This window comes from Monodon monoceros, unplaced genomic scaffold, assembly GCF_005190385.1.
Source record: "Monodon monoceros isolate NGI ecotype Baffin Bay Population unplaced genomic scaffold, NGI_Narwhal_1 Super_Scaffold_18, whole genome shotgun sequence".
In the NCBI taxonomy this organism is placed as follows: Eukaryota; Metazoa; Chordata; class Mammalia; order Artiodactyla; family Monodontidae; genus Monodon; species Monodon monoceros.
This window is the reverse complement of record NW_021703774.1, coordinates 165093654-165121179: the sequence shown is the minus strand read 5'-3', so window position 1 is coordinate 165121179 and position 27526 is coordinate 165093654. Positions and strand designations below refer to the sequence as shown.

Here is a 27526-nt window from a genome sequence, read left to right as displayed (position 1 = left end):
TTCTCCAAAGAAGATATACAGATTGCCAACAAACACATGAAAGAATGCTCAACATCACTAATCGTTAGAGAAATGCAAATCAATACTACAATGAGGTATCACCTCACACCAGTCAGAATGGCCATCATAAAAAAATCTACAGACAACAAATGCTAGAGAGGGTGTGGAGAAAAGGGAACCCTCTTACACTGTTGGTGGGAATGTAAATTGATACAGCCACTATGGAGAACAGTATGGAGGTTTCTTAAAAAACTAAAAACAGAACTACCATACGACCCAGCAATCCCACTACTGGGCATATACCCTGAGAAAACCATAATTCAAAAAGAGTCATGTACCACAATGTTCACTGCAGGTCTATTTACAATAGCCAGGACATGGAAGCAACCTAAATGTCCATCGACAGATGAATGGATAAAGAAGATGTGGCACATATATACAATGGAATATTACTCAGCCATAAAAAGAAACAAAATTGAGTTATTTATAGTGAGGTGGATGGACCTAGAGTCTGTCGTACAGAGTGAAGTAAGACAGAAAGAGAAAAACAAATACCGTACGCTAACACATATATATGGAATCTTAAAAAAAAAAAAGTTATGAAGAACTTAGGGGCAGGACTGGAATAAAGACGCAGATGTAGAGAATGGACTTGAGGACACGGGGAGGGGGAAGGGGAAGCTGGGATGAAGTGAGAGAGTGGCATGGACATATACAGACTCCCAAATGTAAATAGCTAGCTAGTGGGAAGCAGCCGCATAGCACAGGGAGATCAGCTTGGTGCTTTGTGACCACTTAGAGGGGTGGGATAGGGAGAGTGGGAGGGAGATACAAGAGGGCGGAGATATGGGGATATATGTATACGTACAGCTGATTCACTTTGTGATACAGCAGAAACACAACATCGTAAAGCAATTATACTCCAATAAAGATGTTAAAAAAAAAGACTGAAAGAGCAGTTTGAGCTCAGTGTAGTGAGCCTGCCAGAAGCACAGAGTTTAAAAAAAAAAAAAAAAGCAAAAAGCACCACCTAACTCTGTACTGTTGGACCACACCCAGTGATCATGCTCGGTTTGCACATGTCACTTTGAGAGGAATGTTCAAAATCCAGGTTATGTTTGTATGAGAATAAGCAGACAAGAGTCTGGATATCTAGATTTCAGGAAGGAAAGAAAGAACCTAGAGGGGGAGATAGGGATATATCTTACTGACTAGTATAAATTACTTTAAAAAGATTCTGAACTAGGTGAGATGATAGATTATCGTATAGACAGCAGGGAAAATAGGTAAAAAAATCAATTTATCAGAAGCTTCATTATTTCTCAGTGCCTGGAAATGAGTTGTTAAGAAAACAACAGCCCATTAGAAGGACTACAAAACAAGATTTATGCAAGAGGGAGAGAACTAGATTACCCTTCAATGGCTTTCTTTCAACTTGGATTAGTATACGATCCCATGGAAATGTGCACAAATAAAACACATGTACATAAACAGAAGTTACTATTTAAAGGAATACAGTAACAAATTAAAATCGGACATGATCAACAGACTCCATAACACAAGATAAGTAAGATATGAAGTTTCCAGAAGGGAGCGTTGTTATGAAAATGTCAGTCAACACATTTAATAATAATTATATATTGCTTATTAATTTTATCCAGATTAGTATTTAAAACATGACAACATTCAGAAAGAAATGCAAATTTTTGAATGGTAAAATGCAGGATGTATCCAAAACTAATGAGAGATCCAGAAAAATGGCTTATGTTCTGAATATTTTTACCTGACTTTATAAAAGACTACGAATCTTATAAAAATAGAAAAACAGCATTAGTTTCAAATACATAAACATGTAAGAATAAAAACTAACTTCATTAAAGTTAAAAACTCCCATTAAGTGACAGGGTGAATATGTGAATGAAGGGATCCCACAAGAATCTTTCTTGCAGAGATATCAGGGAAGGTGACATAGTCTTTATACCTCTACCCAGTCAAAGATCTGTTCATCATTTGCTTTGTCCTCAATAATGAGTTTCTCGAGTCGCTTATACAGCTCTTCGGCAGAGAGTTCTTTCTTTGAAAGTGCTTCAGAGGAACAGGAACCATCAGACTCTATAAAGTCCAACTTCTGTAACATACAGTGTTAAATATATTAACATAATTCAGTATTATTATCACTCTGAGAGGAAAACAAAGGCATGGGCTATCTCTTCTATTGCACATGGAATCAAAATGATCAGCAGAAGCCATTCTATATTTATTGTTCTAAAAGATTCTCACTCCATTATCCTTCTGAATATTTCCCCATTTTTTAATACTGCACAGCTCTGCTTCTTCTTAAAAACAAAAGCTTACTTCTCCAAATCATTCTGAGTTTCAGTCTTTTTAAAAAATTTAAGTACATCTGACATATAATATTATATTAGTTTCATGTGTACAACATAGTGATTTGTCATTTGTATACACTATGAAATGGTCACCACAATAAGTCTAGTCATTATCTGTCACTGTACAAAGTCAATACAATACTATTGACTGTGTTCTCCATGCTATACATTACATCCTCATAACTTATTTACTTTATAACTGGAAGTTTGTACCTCTTGGCCCCCCCCTTCACCTATTTCACCCCTGCCAACCCCTTCCCCTCTGGCAACCAACTACCTATTCGCTGTATCTATGGGTTTTGATTTGTTTTGTAGAATCCATATATAAGTGAAATCATGCAGTATTTGTCTTTTTCTTGACTTATTTCATTTAACATAATACCCCTGGGTGCTTCAGTCCGGCTTTTAGCTGTGACATAGCTCTAAGGCAGGGCAGGAGTACTGGCAAGGGTACAATTTAACTCCCTTTCTGCAGCCTATGATTTAGTAACACTATTGCCACCGAGCAGCTGTCAAAAACTCTATACTTTTAGCTTTGTCAAGTCCTTCAAACACCTCTTGACCATTCTGAATCCGAGTGTGAGAAACGATGCCATAATTGTTTAACTCTTAGATGGGTAGTTAAAAAAAATCAATAATCAAAATGATTTTTCATTTTCAAGGGTATAAGGAAATGAGGTATATAAGTATGTTTTGCCTTATGAAGTTTCTCTATGCAAAAACCATGAAGATTAAAATATTAAAGATTATTAACATATTTTCCTCTAATACCTTAAAAGACTCTGATATATTCCTATACCCTCGTTTGATCCACAAAGAAAAAATTACCTTGAATTCTGTGAAAAAGAATTTTCATTCTATCGTTTTAATTGTCTTTACCACTTACGCCCATTTTAAAATATATTGCTATAAAGTTTAGAAACATGATCCAGTATTACAATTTTTCTGATTCAATGTTGATAAATATCTCAACCACCACATTTCAATATACATACAAAATTACAAGATGGCCATAAGTTCTTTTAAGAACAGGCAATTTTTCACAGCCTTGAAACATTCTCCAAATTTGTTCTAACACTCCTAGGTGTTAGAACACCTACACAGGACACCTCTTTAACCTACCCTATATCTACATAGATGATTGAAGGTCTGAGAGTGATTGACAACAACAGCAAAGTCAAACATGAATTACATTGCTCATTAATATAATATGACACAAAAATGTAAAAGTGAACGTCTTTACCATGGCCAAATAGAGTCAGTGGTGAGCTGTAAAGTTTACCTTGGTCATTGGAGAGAAACATTTATTTCTCAGAATCCCTGTGCTTCTGTATACGTTATCGAATCCTCCTAGAACCTAGAAGGCTGGGCTTCAAATTTATGGATCAGCTCATCACTATCTCTTGCAGAATGTACGTGGGTTCCCAGAAAAAGGGCATTAAACCAGCCATTTTAATTTTTATTTATGTTGGCTGCGCTGGGTCTTCGTTGTGGCTCATGGGCTCTCTAGTTGTGGCGCACAGGCTTCTCTAGTTGCGACACGCCGGCTCAGTAGTTGCAGCACACAGGCTTAGTTCCCTGACCAGGGATTGAACCCAGGCCCCCCCACTGCATTGGGAGTGTGAAGTCTTAACCACTGGACCACCAGGGGAGTCCCTAAACCAGCCATTTTAGAAGAAAGCTAAAATTCAGGAAACAGAAGGCCAAGTTTTCTGGAACCTCATTTTTTTGTCTTTTAAACATTTGTTTGTTTGTTTGTTTGTTTTGCGGTACACGGGCCTCTCACTGTTGTGGCCTCTCCCGCTGCGGAGCACAGGCTAGAGACGCGCAGGCTCAGTGGCCATGGCTCACGGGCCCAGCCGCTCCACGGCATGTGAGATCTTCCCGGACCAGGGCATGAACCCGTGTCCCCTGCATCGGCAGGCGGACTCTCAACCACTGCGCCACCAGGGAAGCCCTAAACATTTTTATTAATAACAACATCATCCGTAACTGACTGAGTTCCTCTCTATGCTCAGTGCTTCTTAAACATTATCTCATTTAATCCCCATACAAATTCTACCAGATAGTTCTTATAAGCATTTCATAGGTGAGGAATATGAGGCTTAGAGAAATCAAGTAATTTGCTTAAAGTCTTAAGTGGTAGAAAACTGGAACCTGAATCCAGGTTTATTTGACTTCAAATCAGGGAGCCATATGTTTTCATTTCTCTTGGATATACACCTAGAAGTACAACTGCTGGGTCTCATGGGAATTCTGCGAGAAACCATCCTTATGTAGTTATTTTCATAAATTACATCTTTATACAATGTATGCCCATTAACACATATTTATAGTTATTTTATTATGGATTTGCCTTTTAAATCATATAGCAAAGAAAATGAGGAGCTACAAACCAAAAACATAATAATACTTGCTTTTATATTTACCTGTGTGGTTACTTTTACTAGTTATCTATATTTCTTTGTATGGCTTCGAGTTACACTCTTGTGTTCTTTTGCTTCAGCCTGAAAGACTCAGTTTAGCAGGGGAGGTCTACTAACTCGCTTAGTTTTTATCTGGGAATGTCTTAATTTCTTCTTCATTTTTATAGGAAATATTGCCAGATATAAACAGTCTTTAAATTATAGTACTTTAGTTATTCTTTCTTTTTTGGCTGCATTGGGTCTTCGTTGTTGCGCGCAGGGCTTTCTCTAGTTGAGGTGAGCAGGGGCTGCTCTTCATTGTGGTTCACAGACTTCTCACTGCGGTGGCTTCTTTTGTTGTGGAGCTTGGGCTCTAGGTGCGCGGGCTTCAGTAGTTGTGGCACATGTGCTCAAGAGCTCAGGCTCAGAAGTTGTGGTGCACGGGCTTAGTTGCTCCGCGGCATGTGGGATCTTCTCGGACCAGGGCTCGAACCCGTGTCCCCTGCATTGGCAGGCGGATTCTTAACCACTGCACCACTAGAGAAGCCCAGTACTTTAAATATATCATTCCAGTGTCTTTTGACAGCCATAGTTTCTGATAATAAACTGGCTGTTAATCTTATTGAGGCTTCTTTGTATGTGACGAGTCTCTTCTCTCTTGATGCTTTCAAGATTTCTTCTTTATTTTTGTCTTTCAACAGTTTCATTATATCTTGATGTGAAACTGACTTTATCCTGCCTGGAGTTCACTGAAATTCCTAGATGTGTAGATTCATATCTTGGATCAAATTTGGGAAGTTTTTGACCATTATTTCTTCAAATACTTAAATACTTTCTTCCCCTCCTTTCTCCCTTCTCTGGGACTACATTATGTATATACTGATGTGTTTGATGGTGTCCCCTAGGCCCTTAGACTCTGTTAATTTTTCTTGATTCTCTTTTCTTTGCTCCTCAAACTGAGCAATTTCTTTTTTCAAAGTCTCTTTATATGTGAAATGGATTATTTTTTCAATATGTATTATTACAATTTAAAGTTTTCTTTAAAAAAATAAACTATAGGGACTTTCCAAAAATTCAATGATATTCAGTTTCATATAATGCCAGAAATTCCATTAGCAAAACAATTAGTAAAAGAATGTATCTGTTGTGAATACCGAAGATGGATTTTCATCGTAGTAAATTAGTACTGAATCAGTGATTCCTGACTGACTGAGCAATTTCAATTGCCCTGTTTCCAAGTTCGCTGACTGATTCTTCTGCCTGCTCAAACCTGCTGTTGAAAGAGTCTAATTTTTCATTTCAGCTATTACCACTTTTCAGTTTCTACTTGGCTCCTTTTTATAATTTCTACCTCTTTACCAGTATTCTCAACTTGTTCAATTCATCATTCTGATTCCCTTAATTTCTTCGTCCATGGTTTTCTTCAGCAACTTGAGCATATTTAAGTCAGTTAAAGTCCCTGTCTAGTATTCCCAATGTTTGGGCTTCCTCAGGGATGCTTTCTGTCATTTTCTTTTTTTCCCCTGTGAATGAGCTGTATTTTCCTGTTTCTTTGAATACTTCATAATTTTTTTGTTGAAAACTAGACAGTGTAATGCAGTTAAGTCTGGACATCAGATTCTCTCCCTCACCCCGTATGATGTTGCAGTCATCTGTTTAGTGACTTTTAGACAAGGACTATATTCCTTCTCGTATATGGTTACTGAAGTCTCTGATCCATTATCTCTGCAGTCAGCCAGTGACCTTTCAGAGATTTCAGTGAATGCCTGGATCCAATGAGAAAAAGAAAGGGGCATGGGGGCGTGGGGAAGACATAAATGTGTTCTGTTTAAGTTCTTTGACAGACCCCATCCAAGAAGTTGCTTCAGGGTGAGGAGCTGAAATGACATCAAGGTCCTGCACAGGATACTCGGTGAACTGCTAGGCAGATTAAAAGACACAACACCAATCTTTAGAGGGCAAGGTCTTTAGTGCTCAACCTGGCGCCAGAAAGAAGGTGCTACTGTCTCCTCAGCTGTCTGTCACAGAGCTGGGGGCTGATAGCTTTCTATGCAAAACACCAAAATCACTGGAATCTACCAGACTCTTTTTTTCATCAAGCATCCTCCTGGTGTTGGTAGTGCATGTGTTCCACTCCATAATTCTAAAATAGCTGATTCTAACAGACCTTCCCAGCTCAATAGTTGTTTCAGTGGAGGGACTAATTCTGGACCTTCTTACTGTATCATCTTCCCTCCATCCACACACTGATTTTAAAATTTTAAATTAACCTTACATTCCTGTGATAAAACCTACCTGGTTATGATGTATTATCCTTTTTATATACTGTTGCATTTGATTTGTGAAAATTTTGTTGACAAGATTTTCTCTGTGTTAATTAGGAACACTGGTCTATAGTTCTCTTTTCTTGAAATGCCCTTGATTTTGTTATCAATTTAATGCTGGCCTCACAGAATGAGTTGGAAAATAAGTCTCTCCTGTTCAATGTTTTGGAAGAATTGGTGTAGAATTCTTTGCAGAATTGGCATTATTTCTCCCTTAAATGTTTCGTAGAATTCATCAGTGAACTCACTGGTGCCTGGAGTTTTCTTTGTGAGACGTTAACTACTTCAATTTCTTTCATAGATATTCAGGTTATCTATTCTTCTTGAGTCAGCTCTAGTAGTTTGTGTCAAGAAATTTACTCATTTCAACTAAGTTGATGTATTTATTGGCATAAAGATTATTCGCAAAATTCTCTTACCTGTTGTTATGTGTAGAATCTATACAATGTCACCTCTCTCATTCTTTTTATTAGAAATCTGTGCCTTCTCCTTTTTATTTTTCCTGATTAGTCTGGCGAGGGGCTTATCAATTTTATCTTTTCAAAGAACCAGCTTTTGATTTCAGTGACTTTTCTCTACTGTTCTTCTGTTTCATTGACTTCTGCTCTGATTCTTGTTATTTCCTTTTTTTAAAAATTTATTTATTTATTTATTTATGGCTGTGTTGGGTCTTCGTTTCTGTGCGAGGGCTTTCTCTAGTTGTGGCGAGCGGGGGCCACTCTTCATCGCGGCGCGCGGGCCTCTCACTTTCGCAGCCTTCTCTTGTTGTGCAGCACAGGCTCCAGACGCGCAGGCTCAGTAGTTGTGGCTCATGGGCCTAGTTGCTCCGCGGCATGTGGGATCTTCCCAGACCAGGGCTCGAACCCGTGTCCCCTGCATTGGCAGGCATATTCTCAACCACTGCGCCACCAGGGAAGCCCCTCTTTTTTTCTATTTACTTTGAGTTTTATTTGCTCTTCCATTTTCTAATTTTGTAAGGTTGAAGCTGAAGTTACTGATTTGTGACCTTACTTGTTTCCTACACACAGGTGTTCAGTGCTAAAAATTTCACTCTAAGTATGGCTTTAGTTGCATCCCACAAATTTTGATGTGTTGTGTTTTCATTTTTATTCAGTACAAAATATTTAAAAAATCTTTTATGATGTCTCATTGACTCACAGGTTATTTAGAAGTGTGTTATTAAGTTTCTAAATATATGTTGCCCTTATCCTTAAAGGTTAGTTTATTTGGAAGTCAACTCCAGATTAACTGATATTTTCTCAGCACTTTAAGATTATTCCGGGACTTCCCTGGTGGTCCAGTGGTAAAGAATCTGCCTTACAATGCAGGGGACATGGGTTCAAGCCCTGGCCAGGCAACTAAGGTCCCACATGTCATGGGGCAACTAAGCCCATGCGCCGCAACTACTGAGCTCCTGCGCCTGAACTAGAGAGCCTGCGTGCTGCAGACTACAGAGCCCACACGCTCTGGAACCTACACGCCACAACTACAGAGCCCAAGCACCCTGGAGCCTGTGCGCCACAAGTAGAGGGAGGCCTGCGGTCCGCAACGAAGAGCCTGCGCGCTTCAATGAAAGATCCCACGTACCGCAACTAAGACCCGATGCAGCCCCCGCCCCCCCCGCAAAAAAGAAAAAGATTACGCCCCCATCTTTCATTGTTATCTATGTATACTTTGATAACAACTGGCTTTCATTGTTGCTATTGCATAGTCTGCGTTTCCTTTGTAGGTAATGTGCTGCTTCTTTCTACCTACTTTAAAATCGTTTTTTGCTTGCTTTTGATATTATGCAGTTTCACTAAAATGTAACTACCCTATGTGGTACACATGTGCTTTCTATATAGATTCATGTAGTTTTCAGTTCTGGAAAAGTCAGCCACAGTCTCTTCAAATATTGCCTCTTCTCCATTCACCCTATTTTCCCTTCTAGGACTCCAATTAGACACGTTAGACTTTCTCATTCTATCCTCTAAATTTCATAACATCTCTTAGAATTCTGTCTAGTTTCTTCTCCTTCTCTTTTTATATCTGCCCAGTCATTTTGACTACACTCTTCATGTCTGCTCATTTTTGTGAGTCCCTCTTTTTAAAATAATGTTATTTTATATGCTGAGTGATGATTCCATTATCTCAAGTCTTTGGAGTCTAAATCTTGCACTTATTGTCTGTTTACTGTCACTCATGGTTACCTGTTTCGTTATACGTTAAATGAACTCTAAGTATTAACTCATATATTTAGATAATGTTAATTTGTAGAAAGTAAGCGCTAAGTTGAGTATAGTTTTCTCCAAAGAGCATTTTGGTCTGCTGCTTCTTGGAGCCAGGGTAATATTGAACTGGGACCATTTCAACATCTTCAAGATCTCTGGCAGCGCTTATAATGGTATTAGGCAACACACCCTTTACATGTGCTTACTGCTCAGAGTCGATTTCATCTTTGGCTTTTTTCCCCCTTATTCGTTTTGTTACTTGGGAATTTCTTCTACTTTTTATGAGCCCAGCTATGCAAGATAAATTATGCCTTATGTAGGTTCTTATTATCATGGCAGGAGTGCTCCTCAGTGTATCTAGACTACAACCAAAAGGAAGCTAAAGTCCACAGTTAACCTAATGTCTTTATCCAGCTTAAATATATCCAGCTTAAAATATACTTAAAGCCATTTTCAGATTGCTTTATTATTTTCTTTTTACCTAAGAGTGATTTTTTTCTTCTTATTGCCGATTTTGTTGGCTGTCTTAGCACTTATTTTCCTCAGATGTTTTAGGATTCTGACTTGCAGAATCATTTTGAGAGGAAGTTTTTTGTTTTGTCACTCTTCTTTTTATGGTTGCCTCTATTTGATCCCCCACAATTCTTTACTTAGGACCAGATTATATTGACTATGTAGCCTTCTGCCTTGTTGTGGATTTCTGAATCCAGTTAGCAAGTCAGTAGGCAGCTTAGCTGAGGTTCTGCCTATAAGACTATATCTACTTCCTCGTATTTATTTATCGAGTTTCCACTTAGTGACATGCAGTAAGCCTGTCTCCAATCTTCTACCTTGAAAGGGGCATCTAGACCCTATTACCCCACAGAAATAACTTCTCCTGTCTCTATTTGCTTTCAGACCCAGAGCTCAGAAGACTTGCAGCTTTAGCCCTATTAACCCTGCTTTATTCATCAATTTCATTTCTGGTTCATGGAGACGTGTGGCTTGTTTTCTAAGTGTGGCTAAGTCCTTAAATTTTTCTTTTCTTTTTTATCTATCATCTAATGAACGCAGAGACAAAAGGCTACGATGTTGTTAAAAGTTGCCTGGTGAGAATCGTGATTGATTGTGACGAGAGGCCAGGAAATATTTGTCCTTAGGAATCACGAGGTTTTTTTTGGGTAAAGTGGCTTTAAAGCATGGACTTACAATGACATCTTGATCATGATTCCTATTTTGGTCTAACTTTAATAACTGGAATACTAGTACAAATACCTTTATCTCCTCTAAGAAACAGACCAACTACGATCAAACAGGAAGGCACAAGCCTTGCTCTTACTCACCTGCTCCAAGAGAAAATTATGTACATCTTCCCCTTCTGGTAAAAAATCCTTCCAGCTGAGGTCAGCCTCCCTCCATAAGGCTCCCACTTTCTTATGGCTCTAAAACAGACATTAAGTCCAATCCATTTAGTTTTACATTGGAAGGAGAAAAAGAAGTCAAGAGCACAGAAGTTTGAAGGAAGGCTAAAAAACTGAAACTTTTCCTTGCTGATATGAAGTTAATTTCTTAGGACACTTAGCTTTCAAACTGAGATGTCTGAATGTTCATAAATATAATGGTAAATGAAGTACAGTTGCTTAACATTCAAGAATTTCTTCTACCAGATGACTAATCTGGGGATCTGCAAGCTGGTGTTTGGGATTTATAAATATAATCACCTAAAAAGAGTCCAATTCACAGAGCTTATAAATTCAAAACTGTCTCTTTTCCTGGATAGTGCTATATGCATCTGCTATTAAAGCCATTCAATAAGCCTCCCTGGAGTCCCTCTTCATAGTAGGTTATGATTATGCGACCTAACATGAGAACGACTAAGGAAGTCATTGCTCCTGATCAAGGAATGAGAATTATTTCAAGGGCAAGAAGAAGTGCAAGGCTGAGCCCAGGAAACAACAGAGAAGAGCTGCTGTCAGGTGGAAAACTGGTGAGGAGGTACAACAAGTCCACTGCCTGAACAAAGTCACAGTGATAAAGGAAAATGTCAGGCTTTGAGGCTGCAACTGTCATCTAAGGAACATGTACTAGTTATTTCACAGACTAACTTGCCCAAGGTATAGCTGATAGCCTGGCAGAGTCAGGATTTAAACTCAGGCTAATTCCAGAGCTTATATTCTATGAGAATTTTGTTTCAGTTAGGAGAAGTGAGAATTTGCTTTCTGTTTCTACAAATAAAAGTTAACAAGAATTTGAATTTTAGGGACTAAAGTCAAGTAGGTAGAAGAGCAAGAGAAAATTCTGGATCTACAAATTAGGGTTTAATAAAAACTTTAGTGCCATCAAGCAAAGAATATTAAGAACAAACAAACAGATAATCAACTAGAATTAGAGATGAGACTGTTTAGAACACCTATCTATGAATAACTATTATACAAGTAAGTATCATAGTTTAAGTCAGAAATCACTCTAAAATTTTCATACGTGAGTTGTTTTGTTTTGAGGTTTCTCACCCCAGGAGTTACATCACCTTTGTGAAGCTACACCACTTTCCCAAACGTCTTGGACCTCTAATATAGCACTGACACTCTCTTTTGAAACTATTGGTTTAGATTTGTTTGTCTCCCTCTCCAGTCTATAAATTCTTTGAAGGTTTAGCTATCTTTGCAGACTAAAATCCTAGCATAGAGCTTTGCAAAGAATTATGCAGTATTTATTAAACTAAAATAAATGCAACTTTAAGATAGAAATTCACAATCCTGCAGAATCATTTTTACCACCTATTTCTTTTTTTGCCATTAAGAAAATTTATTTTATCGAAGTATAGTTGGTTTATCATGTGTTAATTTCTGCTGCACAGCAAAGTGACTCAGTTATACATATATATACATTATTTTTCACATTCTCTTCCATTATGGTTTATCACAAAATATTGAATATAGTTCTCTGTGCTATACAGTAGGTCCTTATTGTTTACCCATTCTACATATAATAGTTTGCATCTGCTAATCCCAAACTCCCAGTCCATCCCTCCCCTACCCCAACCCCACCCCGGGAACCAAAAGTCTGTTCTCTATGTCTGTAAGTCTGTTTCTGTTTCGTAGATAAGTTCATTTGTGTTGTATTCTAGATTCCACATGTAAGTGATATCAATATGATTTTTTTTACCACCTATTTCTAATCAGATTACCTAGCCCGTGATCCAAAAATACTGTAAAATTAATCATTTTATGAATCTTATCTTTCTCTGAAAGCAGAGGAGTTTTAATTGAAATCTATTAAAAAGTATAAATAATATAGCCATTTTGTTTCAAGAGAAGATAAAATCATTAGCCACAAATAAAATACATCTTGAGATTCTTTAGAATTGTACCAAATCTAGCTGAGATTAGATAATTCTTTCCGAAATTACAAGAAAACGGAAGGACAAATATACCTTTGGAAGAAACTAGACTGAACCAGAAACCTCACTTTTTTTTTTTTCTTCAAATAATGGAAGTTAAGAGAGTTACCTGCACAGTGATACCTACGCTTTTCACGGATAACCCAAGATCAAATCACTACATTTCCCAATAGGCTGCTTAAACCCAACACTCACCATTTGTTTGCATAGAAGGTGCAATATTTCAGAAAGCAAGACTCCAGCTCTTCCAACAGGAAGTAAAGGTTTGCTAAATTCTCTGTAAAAGATAAGAGTAGTGATTAAGTACCTCTGAACAAATTCTCTGTTCTAGAACAGTATGCAAACAATGTGTGCCAAAAGAACAGATACTGTGCAACCTAAATAATACTGGGCAAGCAAAATTCCAGAACATCTCTAAGTAATAATTTTCAGAAGTAGTTCAGAGACTTCAGGTTCACTTTACGCTTCATGGGGAAGCTGGAAAAGAGACTTTAGAATTCCTGGGTTTTGTCTTTTTCTCTAACTGCTTCAGTGACGGAAGCAATGCAAAGATCAGTCTCACTTAACAATCTGTTTATTTACATAAGCTCCACCTTAAGCCGAAAGAAGAGAAGCACCTTAGGTAGCAGGGAGTTGTGAAGCTTAGTTATGAAGTGTTTTTAAGAAAGGAAGCTTTTCTTTAGAATACAGATGAAACAGAAAGGAACCAATTGTCTCACAGTCTATATCAGTATTTCCCAAACTGTGTTCCACAGTATTTCCCAAACTGTGTTCCACAGGACGTCAATAATTATTCCTCAAAAAAGGATTCTACAGTCAATTAAGTGAAGCACTGCTGACTTAAACAAAGCTAAAGTTTTTATTTGTTGCTTGGTTTTACTATAGGATTCTCACAACCTTTAACATGCTATAAAACGCTTTGCGAATCTCAAAGAAAAGGGACACAATAGTATGCAGAGTTTGACTATGTGAACAGCTTTGAGGGAAATACTAATGTTTTGAAGAAGAGTTTGGGAAATACGAGTCTACACAATGTAGCAACAATTTCCCACTCACATCCAAATCTAGAAATGCCTAAGAGCTCAGCTCCTTTTAAAACAACCTGAGCATGTGCTATGCAGGCACCACAGTCTGAATGTTATTATGTGGAACTATAACTTCTTACAGCATTGGAGCAATGAGAGACATAAAAGTCAGATTAACATTAAGCTTCCAGGAGCAATCACCTTCCAATTGTATGATTCTGGAGCCATATCTAACCTTAATGGACCACAGGGCTATTATATCCCCATCACTTCTCCAATTTAGAAAAATATAACATTTTTATACTGAAATTAGAAGTCTGAAAGAGCCACAGGCTGCGTGTGAGTCCTCAAAAGCACTAAAGCGAGAGCACTATGCTAGAAAGCTAGCTGTTAACTAGATATACATCAAAAGAAACACGTATAACTTACATGATAAGTTCTCTCATGGAGATTCCGCCTTCTTTTAACATGGGGGTCACCAGTTCAGCAAGGTACAACCAAATATGGGGAATATCAATGGCCATGTCATCTGCCAATTCCAGTGTTTCTGAAAAACTGAAAAAGAACAGGAAAAAAATTCACACGCAAATGTAATTCAAAAGTTAACATTAAATAAACAGACCAAAAACCAGTCAACAAATACCTATTAAACAACTGCTATGTTCGGTACTGTTCTAGGCATCAAGTAAACAAGTTTTTGCTCTCAAAGAGCTTATGTTAGTGTGGGGAGGAAAACAAAACAACCAAAAGCCTATTTGCAGATAGGGCTAATTCTCTGAAGAACATGAACTATGGTACTAGGCTATCCCTAGAGGGTGATCAGAAAATACCTCTGTATGGAAGTGACATCTGAAAGACTTAAATGATGAAAATGGGGCAGTTATATGACGTTCTAGGGTAACAGGCTATTCTATTTAATCCCACACTATAAATAGTTCACTACAGTTGAGTATCATATCCTCTGAGTCAGTCAGAAGCACTGACTAAAAACTTAGTGTAATGCAGACCAGACACAAGGAGAAGAAAAGACAAAAATCCTTGTCACTGAGGAGCTTACAATGGGGAAGGAAACTGGATGGATACAAAAGAGCCTGACAACATTACTATATAACACCGTCATTATGACATGTTACAAACTGTTCGACCTCTAAAGAAAAGCTAATGGTTTCAGGCTTTCATGCTATGGAATATTTCTCAATGTGAAGTAAAATAAATGGAATTTCAATATAAAATTTAGAAACACCAAATATCAGCCCAGTCTTATTTAGGCTGAAAATCATAGCTATTCTTTTTTTTTTTTTTTTTTTTTTTTGCGGTACGCGGGCCTCTCACTGCTGTGGCCTCTCCCGTTGCGGAGCACAGGCTCCGGACGTGCAGGCCCAGCGGCCATGGCTCACGGGTGCAGCCGCTCTGCGGCACGTGGGATCCTCCCAGACCGGGGCACGAACCTGCGTCCCCTGCATCGGCAGGCGGACCCTCAACCACTGCACTACTGGGGAAGCCCATAGCTATTCATTTTAAGTATAAAAACATAACTCAAGACTTTGTTAATCATTCCAATATAGAGCATATTAAAAAGTCCAAAAACAAAAGCGAATTAAACTATAGGAGACATATACATAATCACAAGGAAATACACATAATCAGAAGGAAAGGGTGAATGATGAAGGGGCCAAGAGCAGGTGGTATTAGTCTTCGTATCCTTTTAGATCTCTGCACACATAAAATGTGTGCTTTTTCACTGCGATTCCAGTTTCTAGCCAGAGTGTGCCGTTCTTTTTACCTACCTCAGAGGCCTACACAATACTTTTTCACTTAAAAACTACAAGGCAGGGTCCCTTTCCTGAAGGTGCCATTTCAAAACAACTGGCAGCTCAGCCACATTATCTAACTCTGGGCTTCATGAATCCTTAATGACAATTTTGTGACCTCACAGCTTGCAATTATTTGACATCTATTTGCTATACAACAGATTCTTGACTGTTCTCTCATTATGTCCACTTTCAGCTCGGTTAATGTGCCAATGATGGAACATAATCTGGCTGGGCTCCAGGATTTCTGGGTTGATCACCTATAACGCCTATTCATGTTCCATGGGTTAGCGGTATAGATTAAACCGTTTAATGAGCCCATGAGACAACTGTAGCCGTCTTGGTCTTGCAGCAGTGTATTTGCTCTTCTTTTCATCTCATATTACAACAAAGAGATACCCATATTCTTGTCCCGGTTTTCTACTTCTTGATTAGTCAGTTTATCATGGTACAGTTTGCAGAACACAATCACTGATCAAATCCATACTGCCGATAAAAAAAAATATTTGGCTGAACATAGGATATCTGAAGCAAAAGCTCGTAAGAGACTTATTTCTGAGATTTACAGTTCCTAAGTCCTTTTGTATGATTTTAAAAGAAAAATCCTAGGTGTGCAGAAGCTGCTAGATAATTATCTTTATGTCTTTGGACTACTACCTAGCCTGTAACAATGCCTTGCATAATATATTATATATACTCTGAATGTATATTCTGAATGTATATTATGCCTTACATAATATAGATTCAGAAGCTGGCTGAATAAATGAAACAGAGCTACACCGTAGCCTTGCTTCTTGGTTATGTAGTGACCACCACACCCACTAAACTGCACTTCCGTGAGGCCCACAAGTGGGGCTTAGGACATCCCTTCCCCCATTTCAAATACAGAAACTCTACTTTTATTTATTTTATATATTGGGTTCTTGTCTAAAATTTAGTTAAAGAAGGCAATACATTGTTAAAAGTTAGAAATATATTTTTTAATTCAGTAAAGTTCTGATTAGACATCTGCTAAAAAGGCAAAATAATCTACCGCAATTGGAAATGATATTGTCAAGCAGCATCTTCTACAATTTGCATTATGATAACTTAATAAAAATATAAATCTTACTGTAGATAATCAAAGAAGAAAGAATGAAGACATCTCAAAATTAGACTGGTCAAGTATTATTATGACTGATCATTAGAGAATCTAACTACAGGTAAAAGGAAGAAATAAATAAAAAGATTTAAAAAGCCAGTACCATCTTCAAAGGAATACCACAAAAAAGACTATTTAAACTAAATCTTACCTATGTGAGCAAATGGGGTCTTCACTTGTTAACTAGCACCTCTACCATTTTGCATATGGAACTTAGTCTGCTTGTCCATGTAAGCACCAAATAGTATCTTTTTACCAAAGCAGAACTGCCTTAAGTGGCAAGAAAAGTTCCAAAAAAGTAATCAAAAAAGTAGTCAAGGGCTTCCCTGGTGGCACAGGGGTTGGGAGTCCGCCTGCCGATGCCTGGGACACGGGTTCATGCCCAGGTCTGGGAGGATCCCACATGCCGCGGAGCGGCTGGGCCCGTGAGCCAACGGGAGAGGCCACAGCAGTGAGAGGCCCGCGTACCGCAAAAAAAAAAAAAAGTAGTCAAGGAGGAGATAAGAATTTCCTTTCCAATAAGCCTCTCCCAAAATGAAATATTAATATATCAAGATTCCTTGAAGGGCACATATTTTACGTCTCTAGTCAACTCCAATTTTTACTGACCTGTTTTTCATTTGTTTATTACACTTTCAAAGAGATTCCAATTCCATGGTGAACAGTGAGCTACACTCAACTACCTTTAGTAGACAGTTTTTAAAAAGAAGTCTTCTGAGGCCATATTAAATGACTGTACCACACTATTTGAAATGCACCTACACAGTAATGTGCCCACGTACCTACCTATCTAATTTGCATGATAAAGTATTTAGATTCAAGTCCTGAAATTTCCAAGAGGATGGCTTGATGTTGTGGAAATGTTATTTATATACAGCAACCATTATGCTCAGAGTTGATACAGCATCTTGTAAGGAAAATTCCAAAGGATCTAAGCTTTATTTATAAACCACATGACACAAGGAGCCTATCTGAAATTTCTGTCTAGTCTACCTTGCTATTTAAGTAGCAGTGCATGCTTTGGGGAACTGTAGGAGAAAGGGCAGATTAACAGTTGGAGGTCTTCTCCTTTGTTTTCCAGAACCATCACAGCTTTAATGACTGCTCAGAAGTTGGCATCTAAGCAGTATCAGCATCCAAGAAAGCTGACCTTGTGTTCCCCCACAGCGCTGTGTAAGGACACAGATCTTTGGATACTGGGACTAAAGAGACAGACGACAGGGCATGTCTGTGGCTCCAGTGAAATGTGCCTCTCTGGACAATATGATCTATTTATAACTTAGGCTTCAGAAGCAATTGGGAAACTACCATCTACTTGCAAGAAGGCTCTTGGTAAATAATAACCAAGAGGCTATCTCTTTGTTTCCACCGTGCCGGGCCTCTGCATTTAGGAAAGAATAGGGGTCTTCATAGGGCTCTTGGTCTAAGGATGGTTAGGTCTAACTAAGTATCGAAAGCTGGGCCTGAAGCCGCTGCATTACCACAAGCTGCAGAGGAAGGAGGGACAGAGAGAGATGAAGTAGTTACCGAGACACAGAAGTGTTCATCTCATTTCTGGTCTAAATAAAAGGCTGTGGCTGTGGCTGTACTGCCAGCAGCAGTGACAGCCCCACCATGAAAGTGTGGACACCATGTCTGGATGTGACACTTTTTCCTCAGGGAATCCCACAAAGAGAAATGAAAATGTCTGAGGTAGCTGAGAAACCAAGCTAGCACCTCACAAGTTCAATTAAGGCCAATGAAGCTAGAACACACTCCTTTGAGGGCTTTCCAGGTATGAATCAACTTCTGAGTATAGTTTGAAGAGAGACAGGAAATGGTAAACAGTAATCTAGCATTCTCATTTACAAAACTTTCCGGTGAATATATCATAGTATCTGGTAAAAAGCAAATATTTATAAATTAATATAATAGGGATTACTGAAGCTATAGTTTCAAGTTGGCTAGGGGCAGAACTCAATGTGTGAGGCTATAAATACCCTCAGTTGCTCTTGTTATTTACACTGGCTGGTTACTGGAGTGAATCTCATATATCTCTTTTAAAACTGAAAAAACATCCTGGCTTTTAAAGGCCAACAACCATAGCAACTTTTGCCAAAGTTTCTTACTAATAAGTTAACTGGGTCAGATGGCCTTAATCTGGTCAAGTCACTGAATCGAGAGAAATCTAGCTCATTGCTGAAGGATAACTTTTTAATGATCCTAGGAACAAATATACATCTTCTGGGACCTTGAGGACAATGTCATCATTCCTTACAAAATCAAATGAATATTCCTAAGTACAGTCGACCTTGGCATTTAATGGTTACACTATTCTAAGCGGCTGGCCATACCTGAAAGATATACAGTGATCACCAGCATTTAATTTACAAGAGCACAAAAAAGATTGGCAAAAAAGATTTACAATGAGAAAAATAACTTAAATAGTGCAGAATTCTTACGGCCATCCCATTCAACGAGCATATACCCCGAATGAGTATGAGATGTGAGATTTACCCCATCTGACATTTATCCTTCAGGAGGTCTTAGTTCCTTTTCTCTTAGAAAGTGGGTACCTGTCAGTCCTGGGTGTGGTTCTATGTTTACCTTTGCACAACATGGCTCCTAAAACAAAATTTTTGACCATATGCAATTTTCTCCTTAAATATTGATTTTAGAACATAAGCCTGGGCAAGATTCTGTGATTGTACCACAAAGAACCTGATCCATGCATTTGTGATGATCACAAAGATAATCAGAACCTGATCAAATAAGGATATAACACAAGTGACAGCCAGCCTTCATCAAACCAGCCATCAAGAGAAATCATAATGAAACCAACTTGGAATAAACTATATCATTAACAACTTGGGAGTTACATATGCTTCTATGGGGGTACAGTGAACAGACAAGCACTTCCTGTCCAAAATGAACCATGGTTTACTGAAAGAATAAGGCTTTTAGGTTTAAGTTAATTTTCCAGAATTTTTCTCACGAAGAAAAGCTTTTTCCTAGAGAACATGCAGGGGTTTACATATAAATGGGCTGATGAGCTCAGAGCTTCCCGACAGTTAAGGGGGTCTCTGCTATCTTACTTACATCATAATATACGTCTAACAACTAGATACAGAAAATCAGAAAATAACCATTATGCCCTAGCACAATCTATAAAATGCCATCATATCAACCAACATATTATCAATACAATACACATCAACATATTATGGTAGATACAGTTTTAATCTATGGAAACAGCTAAATACTTAAAAAGATATGTACTTTTAAAATTAAAGACTACTTAAGAGCCTAATAACTGAATACCACTCTTGAGTAGGATACCGACCCTTTGAAAAAGTCCTGTTTGCTGAGTTTTTCTGACTGCACCAGCTGATACAGTAATTGGCCCATGTGATCCCTGGTGATCTGGCTCCTTTCCAGGGTGGACTCCACACCCATTCTCACAAACACATATAGCAGGCCCTGGGCATTCAGCTCTTCCACACACTGCATGGCTTCCTGTTCAAATAGCAAATAAAAGCTTACTCCAAAATATGGATAGAATTACCAGAGTGTGAAAATAAGTTTAAAATCTTTTACTTATGACAAAGTCAGTAGACAACTCTAAGAACAAGACAGTTTTCATATATATATAGTTAAACATTAATATAGCTCAGTAAAATTCAGGTTAATATGGGCAATATTATTAGGCATATTTAAAAATAATAGTGCATCTTTACAAGGCTAATGTGTTTAGATTAACAATTTTATTAAAGATCACTCAAAGGACCAGAGGCAAAAATGTATTTTTCTACACAATATTTACCTATATTATGATCATTTTAAAACTGGAAATGGTATATTATGAAATAATATTTAAATAGAAATTCAATGTCATGATTCAAAGGCCTTAATGTGGCAACTGAGGTAATTCTGTTTGGGTATGTAATATTTGCAAAATCTTCAATGAAAAATGTCTTCCTTCATAGTAAAGTTGACATGGTTAGCTGAAGTACTAAAAACGTTTTAGGAAGATATTGGGATGTGGGGCTTGTAAACTGGTCCTTACCATGGGATGATCTAGCTAGGTCAATATCTTTGATCTGGAGGATAAAAGCCTGGCAGCTGGGGTCACTGAATCACCAATACAGCAGTGTGCCTCCCTGCCCTCAGCTACCTCAACTTTGTCTGAGTCCAAAATCCTTTGGTTCAACACCTGAAGAGAGTAGCTCTTCTGAGGGGGAAGATGCATGTGAGAAGGGCAGCCTCCTGACTGAAGAAGGGAGTAAGGCATATCTGGGTGTCTCGCTGCTATTTTATTTCCCCTCTGCTACTTTATTTAATACCTCCCACATCAATTTTTTAACTAAAAAATTTTCAAACTATAGAGAAATTAAAGAGTAATACAAGGTATACCTATATACCTTTACTTCAATTTAGATTCATCAGTTGTTAGCTTTCTTTCTCTTCATATATCCAAGAAAGTGCACATTCGAATTTCCACAATTGTCCCCAAATGTCCAATATAACTTTTTGTTGTTGTTGCTCTAGGATCCAACTGAAACACGACATCAGATGTCATGATGTCTCTTTAGACTCCTTCTTTTTGGCCTTGCTGTGCGGCTTGAGGGATCTTAGTTCCCCAACCAGGGACTGAACCCAGGGCCCTGGCAGTGAAAGCTCCAAGTCCTAACCACTGGACCGTCAGGGAATTCCAATTCCCGCTTTAGACGCTTTGAGTCTAGATCAGTCCTTTCTCTCTTTTTTGTCTTTTTATGACACTGGTATTTTTGAAACAACTGTCATGTAAAGCTGTTTCTTACATACACTTTTAACCAATCAATCCTTCTGTTTCCAGCCCCATCTGCACCTCACGCACATTCATGGTCTGCTAAGTAAATCACCATCCATCCTTCTAACTTCCAGAATGTTGCTGCCCTCTATTCCTTATGCTCTTTATCCTTATGGGTTTTTACCTCATTTTAAGCCTATCATCATCATTAAAAGGCCTTCTCAGGAGACAGTAAAAATGAATGCAAGTACTCAGTGCTCAGTACTAAACCTGAAGTGACTAAGTGTCTTCCAGTGAGTATTTAGTCACTGAATCTGCCTACCAGGCCAACTAACTACATCATGGAACTTCTAATGAGAAGCTTCTAATTTCACAGCAGTTCATAATCTTACCCTTCTCCCTGATTTTCTAACGGTTTGATTCTTGTTTTTGAGCTCTCAGCTGAAATGACACCTCCTATAGTCCCTGTGACTGCCCAATCACCGGCTAGCATACCACCTAATTTTACTTCTCTGCACTATAACATTGTTTTCTTTTTGTAGTAGTTGCTTATTTATTTTTAGGGCAGCTTTGTCTGTATCTCCCACTAGAAAATAAACTCCATAAAAGAAACATAAAAAAACAGACTATGTTGTTCACTACATATACTACAATATTTCCAGGAAGTACTCCTTACAATGTGGCTGGCACATTTCAGGTACTCAATACATACGTGTATCACATAGGCTAAAAACACAAGATGTGGAGTCAGACAAACGAAGGTTTGAACCCTGGCTCTGCCACTTACTTACTACTGTATGAGTTTAGGGATGTAACTTAATCTCTCAGCTTTGACTTCCTATCATAGGGTTACTATGAGGATTGCAAATAATACATATATATTGATAGAAGCACTTGGCACATTGCCAAACACAAAACAAAGCCTCAATAAATATTAATTTGTATTAGCACCTATTCAAATATTAGGGAAAAAACTCCCTTAGAATGAGCTCTGTAAGCCTTTAGCATGACACACTAATACCCTAAAGGTAATAAGAAAAAGTATAGTTTATGCTCTGAAGCCTGGATTTGAACCCTGAGTCTACCACTTATCAGCAGTATGACCTAGAGCAAGTTACTTTACATCTTTGCACCTCAGTTTCCTTATTGTAAAAATGGCTATTATAATAATATTAATGTCTGGATGGTATTATGAGGATTAAATAAACTAATACACATAAAATACATGGAGTAGCACCTAGCACACTTCCTCTTTCGAAGTATTTGTTGCTCACTGACTTTGTATATCCTTTAAATTATTTCTAAAGACAATCTCTACTGCTTTCTTCCTTATTGTTTCTGTTTTTCATCTCTTCTTAGTCTTTCCATTTTCTTCTTTCCCATTTCCCTACTTCCACATAAGAAAAAAGCTGTGCTGCCAATTTGTAAGAATACTCCTCATTTTCCAGGAATCTAACAAACCACAGTATATGAAGTCTATTCTTTGGCTCATTCCAGCTAATGTTCACTTATTTTTGCTGCATTTCCAAGGGTTTCTGCAAAGTACTCCTCTCTAACTCGCTTATGAGCAAAACTTCTTCCTACTTCTTGTAAATTTTGGACAATTTCAGTAAGCTTTTGCCAAAGCAAAAGTAGTTAATGTATCTGACAAATATTTTAACAGATAAGCCTTTGCTGACTCCAGATCCCTAAACTAGGCCTCATTATATGATCTCTCCTAAGACCCTATAGGTCTACTACAGTTTAACTATTTATAGAATTTATCTGTTTATGATCTGTCTCTACCTTAAGACTACAGGGCTCGTGAAGTCAGGCAGTACGTATATCTTATTCACTGCTATCTTAAAATGAAGATCAAGGAGAAGGTTAAGGTTAAAGAAGGGCAAACGGAAAGCCACATCTTGAAATGTTTCACTTAGGCTGTCTGACCCTGGCACATTACTTACTCTTTTGTGTCTCAGTTTTCCACTTATGAAATAAAGAAAAAGTAATGTCAGCTGTACTTTAAAGTTAATATGAGAATGATGATAAAATGATTGTAAAGATAATGACAGGTAATATATAAGGAGCCAGGAATTCCTCATAATGATAATGTGTTGTTTTTTGTTCATCAGCATCAAAAGTCAATTTGGTTACTCCATAGTGGGAATGGATTGATACCCGTTCTTCCTTCCGGACCATTCATCTTGTGAACTACAGTATCAATTTAAAAGAGAGTACTTGGCAGAAATGCATCAAAGTTGTGCAAACTGAACTGTGTAAGTCTTGGCTTACTCAAGTCTCGTCAGTTCACAATAACTGACTTAGACCAGAACCAAGTTCCTCTGTCTCTTGCCACGGGGCTTTCTGTGTTGTTGTTGCTTTCTTTTTAAAAAATTTCGTTTACCTTAAAATCATTAATGTGTAGAAATTCATCAATGATAGATTTGGACTTCCTCTCCATCTCCTCCTCTGACAAGGCAGGCTTGTCAGGGGCTGACGTTGCTGGAATTTCTGGTTTCGTTACTAGTGAGGTTAAAAAAAGTGAGAAAGTAAAAACGACAAAAATTATCATTAAAATGGGAGGATTATGGTTGACAATATTTATGTGTTGTTACACTGTTTTTTTAGTAAAGGCATTAAAATAGATACAAATTTGACAAAGCAAGCTACCTAAAAGTAGAATACAGAAACATTTTTTTAGAGTAGATATGCACTAAGTAACTTCATAATCCACAACAGCTACAAGGTATAGGGACACGATAAATTTTTATAATTAGAGGTTTGTTCCTTTCTGTATTTTTTTTAAATTGAGGTACAGCTGATTTACAATATCACATTAGTTTCAGGTATACAACATTTTTCCAGATTATACTCCACTTCCTTTCTGTATTTTGATTCCTCTCCATTGCTTCTATGATGAAGAGCACATGAGGCCCACACAACTGTGCACAGAGTTACAGCCACACTGGCCTTTGGCAGTTGCTTGAATACGCCATGGTTCCACCTACTAATACTTTGCTCACGGTGCTCCTCCTGTATGAAATGATCTTTCTCTCTGTCTCTCATCCATCCCTCCCTGCAAACCTGTTTTAACTCCTCTTGGTCCTTCAGACCTGAGGGAAGCCTTCCCTAACATCCCTCTGTGTCAACTGTACTTAGCTCCTTTGTTAAGTACTCTCTTAGAAATATATTTCTTTCTTTCATAGCATTTTGCTCAGTTTGTATTCATATATCATCTTTCGTGGGGTTATCTGATAAAGTTCTTCCTGATCCAGCAGACTGAAGGCCAAGAGCAGGGGTCGAGTACCCAGAAGTCAATGGTGCTCAGGTGCACGTGGCAAATGAACAAATGGCCCAGACAATAAACATGCAGAGGGCAGCTGTGCTACATTATTCACTACACACAAGATTATTTTCACACCCTACCTTGTTATGTTCTCAAAATAAACTAGCTCAGATAAGAAAGCCACTTGTAAAGATCTGGGGTGGTGGTGGTGGGATGAATTGGGAGATTGGGATTGACATATATACACTAATATGTATAAAACAGATAACTAATAAGAACCTGCTGTATAAAAAATAAATAAAATTTAAAAAAAAAAAAAAAACCCCACTGAAAGATCCGAAGTCTCTATCAGTTGGGAGAAGACATTTCACTTTGCCTGTGAAATCCATTTAGAAACTACAGTTGGGAGACACAATTTAAATAGTGAAACAAAATTGGAAGCTTGGAAAATGTAAAACAACCGGTATTACTTCAGGATTAAGATTTAAAACTATTTTTCATCACTGTCATTATCATCAAGACATCTAATACCTTTTGCAAACTTTGTATTTATTATTGTAATGTCCTAAGTATTTACATGTATTAACCTCACTTTTAATCTCCACAACTCTACAGGGTTAGTACACTTATTATCCCCATATGACAGAAGAGGACGCTGAAACACAGATAGGTTAAATACATGAGGCGGTTTTTAGAGCACTATTTGAGTTGGTCCTCTAAGCACATACATGCTCAACATGTACAAAAACCAAAGAGGTTCCAAGATGAAGGTAACAAAAGACAATCTGATACTTTCTCTTTGGTTTGCCCTGTTGTGGCTCAAGAGTGTCAGAATTTTCATACATTTGAGGGGCTGTACAAAGGACAGGCACTCTAATGCACACTGGGGTATAATTTAGGGAACTTCTAAGAAATTCACTGCTTAATATACATCAAGAGGACCTCATCATCATCACTTTTAATAGTGAGGGGAAAATTTACAAATTGCTGAACAAAGGGATACCTGGGGAATGAGAACTGTGTTATAAGGTATCTGAAGATACCCTTTAACTTTTAAGGCACTGGCGTGTGTGCTGTTATCATATACTGATTCTGCAATCTACTCAGGCACAAAGTCTCCTTTGCATTTTTTCCCTTCCAAATTTAAGGGCCCAATCTTCACCTGTACCTGTTCATATAAAGCCTCTCACCTGACTCCCTGATTCTGCTTCGCTCAGCCTCGGTGCTGTTCCTGTCCACATCCATGCCTCCTGTAAGCTGCTTCACAGTCTCCAGCATCTCTCTCCGTTGCTCTTCTTGAGACTGATTGTCTAACAGGTCTTTACTGCTGCTGCCCCTCATGAAAGTGTTTGGACGAGCTGTTGCAGATGGAAGGGGCTTGTCATTCTTCTCCCTGCCCATGCTTCCGCGACTTAAAAGACAAAACAACAATTTTCAAACTAAAGACCACCCCATCCACTCTGTATTCAAATTACAAAATAACACTAGGACTTTCTAAAAGTATGCAGAAGAATTTTTCACAGATAGCTTCAGATGTGTGAGGCAACAATTATATTTCAAAGTGTAATTATTTATATAAACAAGTAAAATCATGCTTTAAAGAGAATATTAAGATGTGTTCAACTTTTTTCTTAAATGTTAAAGGGATACCACTTGAAAATTTTAAATGCTAATGGCAATTCTTTATTTAAATTAAAAAAAATCTTCTACGAAAAAAGAAGATAGTAATGAATGTATGAGCTAAATGAGTGAAAGGGAAACAGAGTACCAAAAGAACGTGGTATCACAATCTTAAAAACTTTCAATGATACTTTATTTATTCAGAAACTTCAAATACATGGAAAATATTTGAGAACCAAGTAGTAGAAACAGTTTTTGAATAGTCAAAATCGCACACTTCATTCATTTTAAGAGAGAATCTTCCTACTCTTTTTTCAGACAATTCTGACCAGCTGGGCAAATAGGTCCTTGGCCCAGGGCAGATCAGAAACAGAGAATTTAAAAGTAGAAAAGAGGGAAGACCTAGAGGAACGACAATGTTCTAACCACTATGAAAGAACATACACAGTACTCAAAAAGCAGGGCCATCAGGGGAAATCTAAAGCAGGGCAAAGAGCCACAAACACCTCAGTAGCACAACCAATGCCCAGTGGCAATCTATGCCATCATTACAAAGTTGACCTGTGCTATATTTTGTTTCAAAAGCCAAAAGAATAGTAATACAGCTTAGAAAATCTACTAGTTATACTGATTATAATAAAAAACAAAAATTTGAGAGTTTAAAGAAACTCAGCTGTAAAAGTGTTTACATGAAAAAATTTTATTCTCTGTCACTATATTACAGGTCCCCATCCACTCTCTATAAACTAGTCAATGGAACACTTGACTGTATAAATCCTACAAAAATGAAAGTAGAAAGACAGTAGAATATAGAGAGTAGTGAAAAATAAAAGACAACCTCAAATATAACTCCAAGGACAGTGTGACAGAGAAATATATGGGTGGGCTGTTATGCCCTTTAACTCACAGCTTGAGAGTGCTAGGTGAATCTAGAGCATCCTGAGGCATTACCTTGGAGAGCCCTACACAAGCCTCCAAGGCTCTTTGGGTGGGCCTGGCTTTCTTAGTCGAGCAAAGTATTAGATATTTGTCAGATAACTTGCCCTTCCCTTCCACCTCATCCTAAATCTATAATTTCCTTACCTTGGAGAAAATCAACTTTAGGGATGAAAGGAATCTATCCATAGGGATTATCATAATCTGTGTGTGTGTGTGTGTGTGTGTGTGTGTGTGTGTGTGTGTGTGTGT

At 37.9% G+C, this 27526-nt stretch overlaps 1 protein-coding gene across 6 annotated transcripts in view; it reads right to left on the bottom strand.

Moving 5' to 3' along the window:
* EIF4G3 (eukaryotic translation initiation factor 4 gamma 3) overlaps positions 1–27526 on the bottom strand; it is a 367450-nt gene that overhangs the window by 14592 nt on the left and 325332 nt on the right. For all 6 annotated transcript variants that reach the window (XM_029228369.1, XM_029228364.1, XM_029228362.1 and 3 more), the window contains 7 exons: positions 25909–26129; positions 23837–23955; positions 20005–20177; positions 14160–14285; positions 12901–12982; positions 10649–10747; positions 1982–2128 (listed from right to left, as the gene is read on the bottom strand). In XM_029228369.1, the coding sequence (XP_029084202.1) occupies positions 1982–2128; positions 10649–10747; positions 12901–12982; positions 14160–14285; positions 20005–20177; positions 23837–23955; positions 25909–26129 (967 nt within the window). The remainder of the gene's footprint in view (positions 1–1981; positions 2129–10648; positions 10748–12900; positions 12983–14159; positions 14286–20004; positions 20178–23836; positions 23956–25908; positions 26130–27526) is intronic.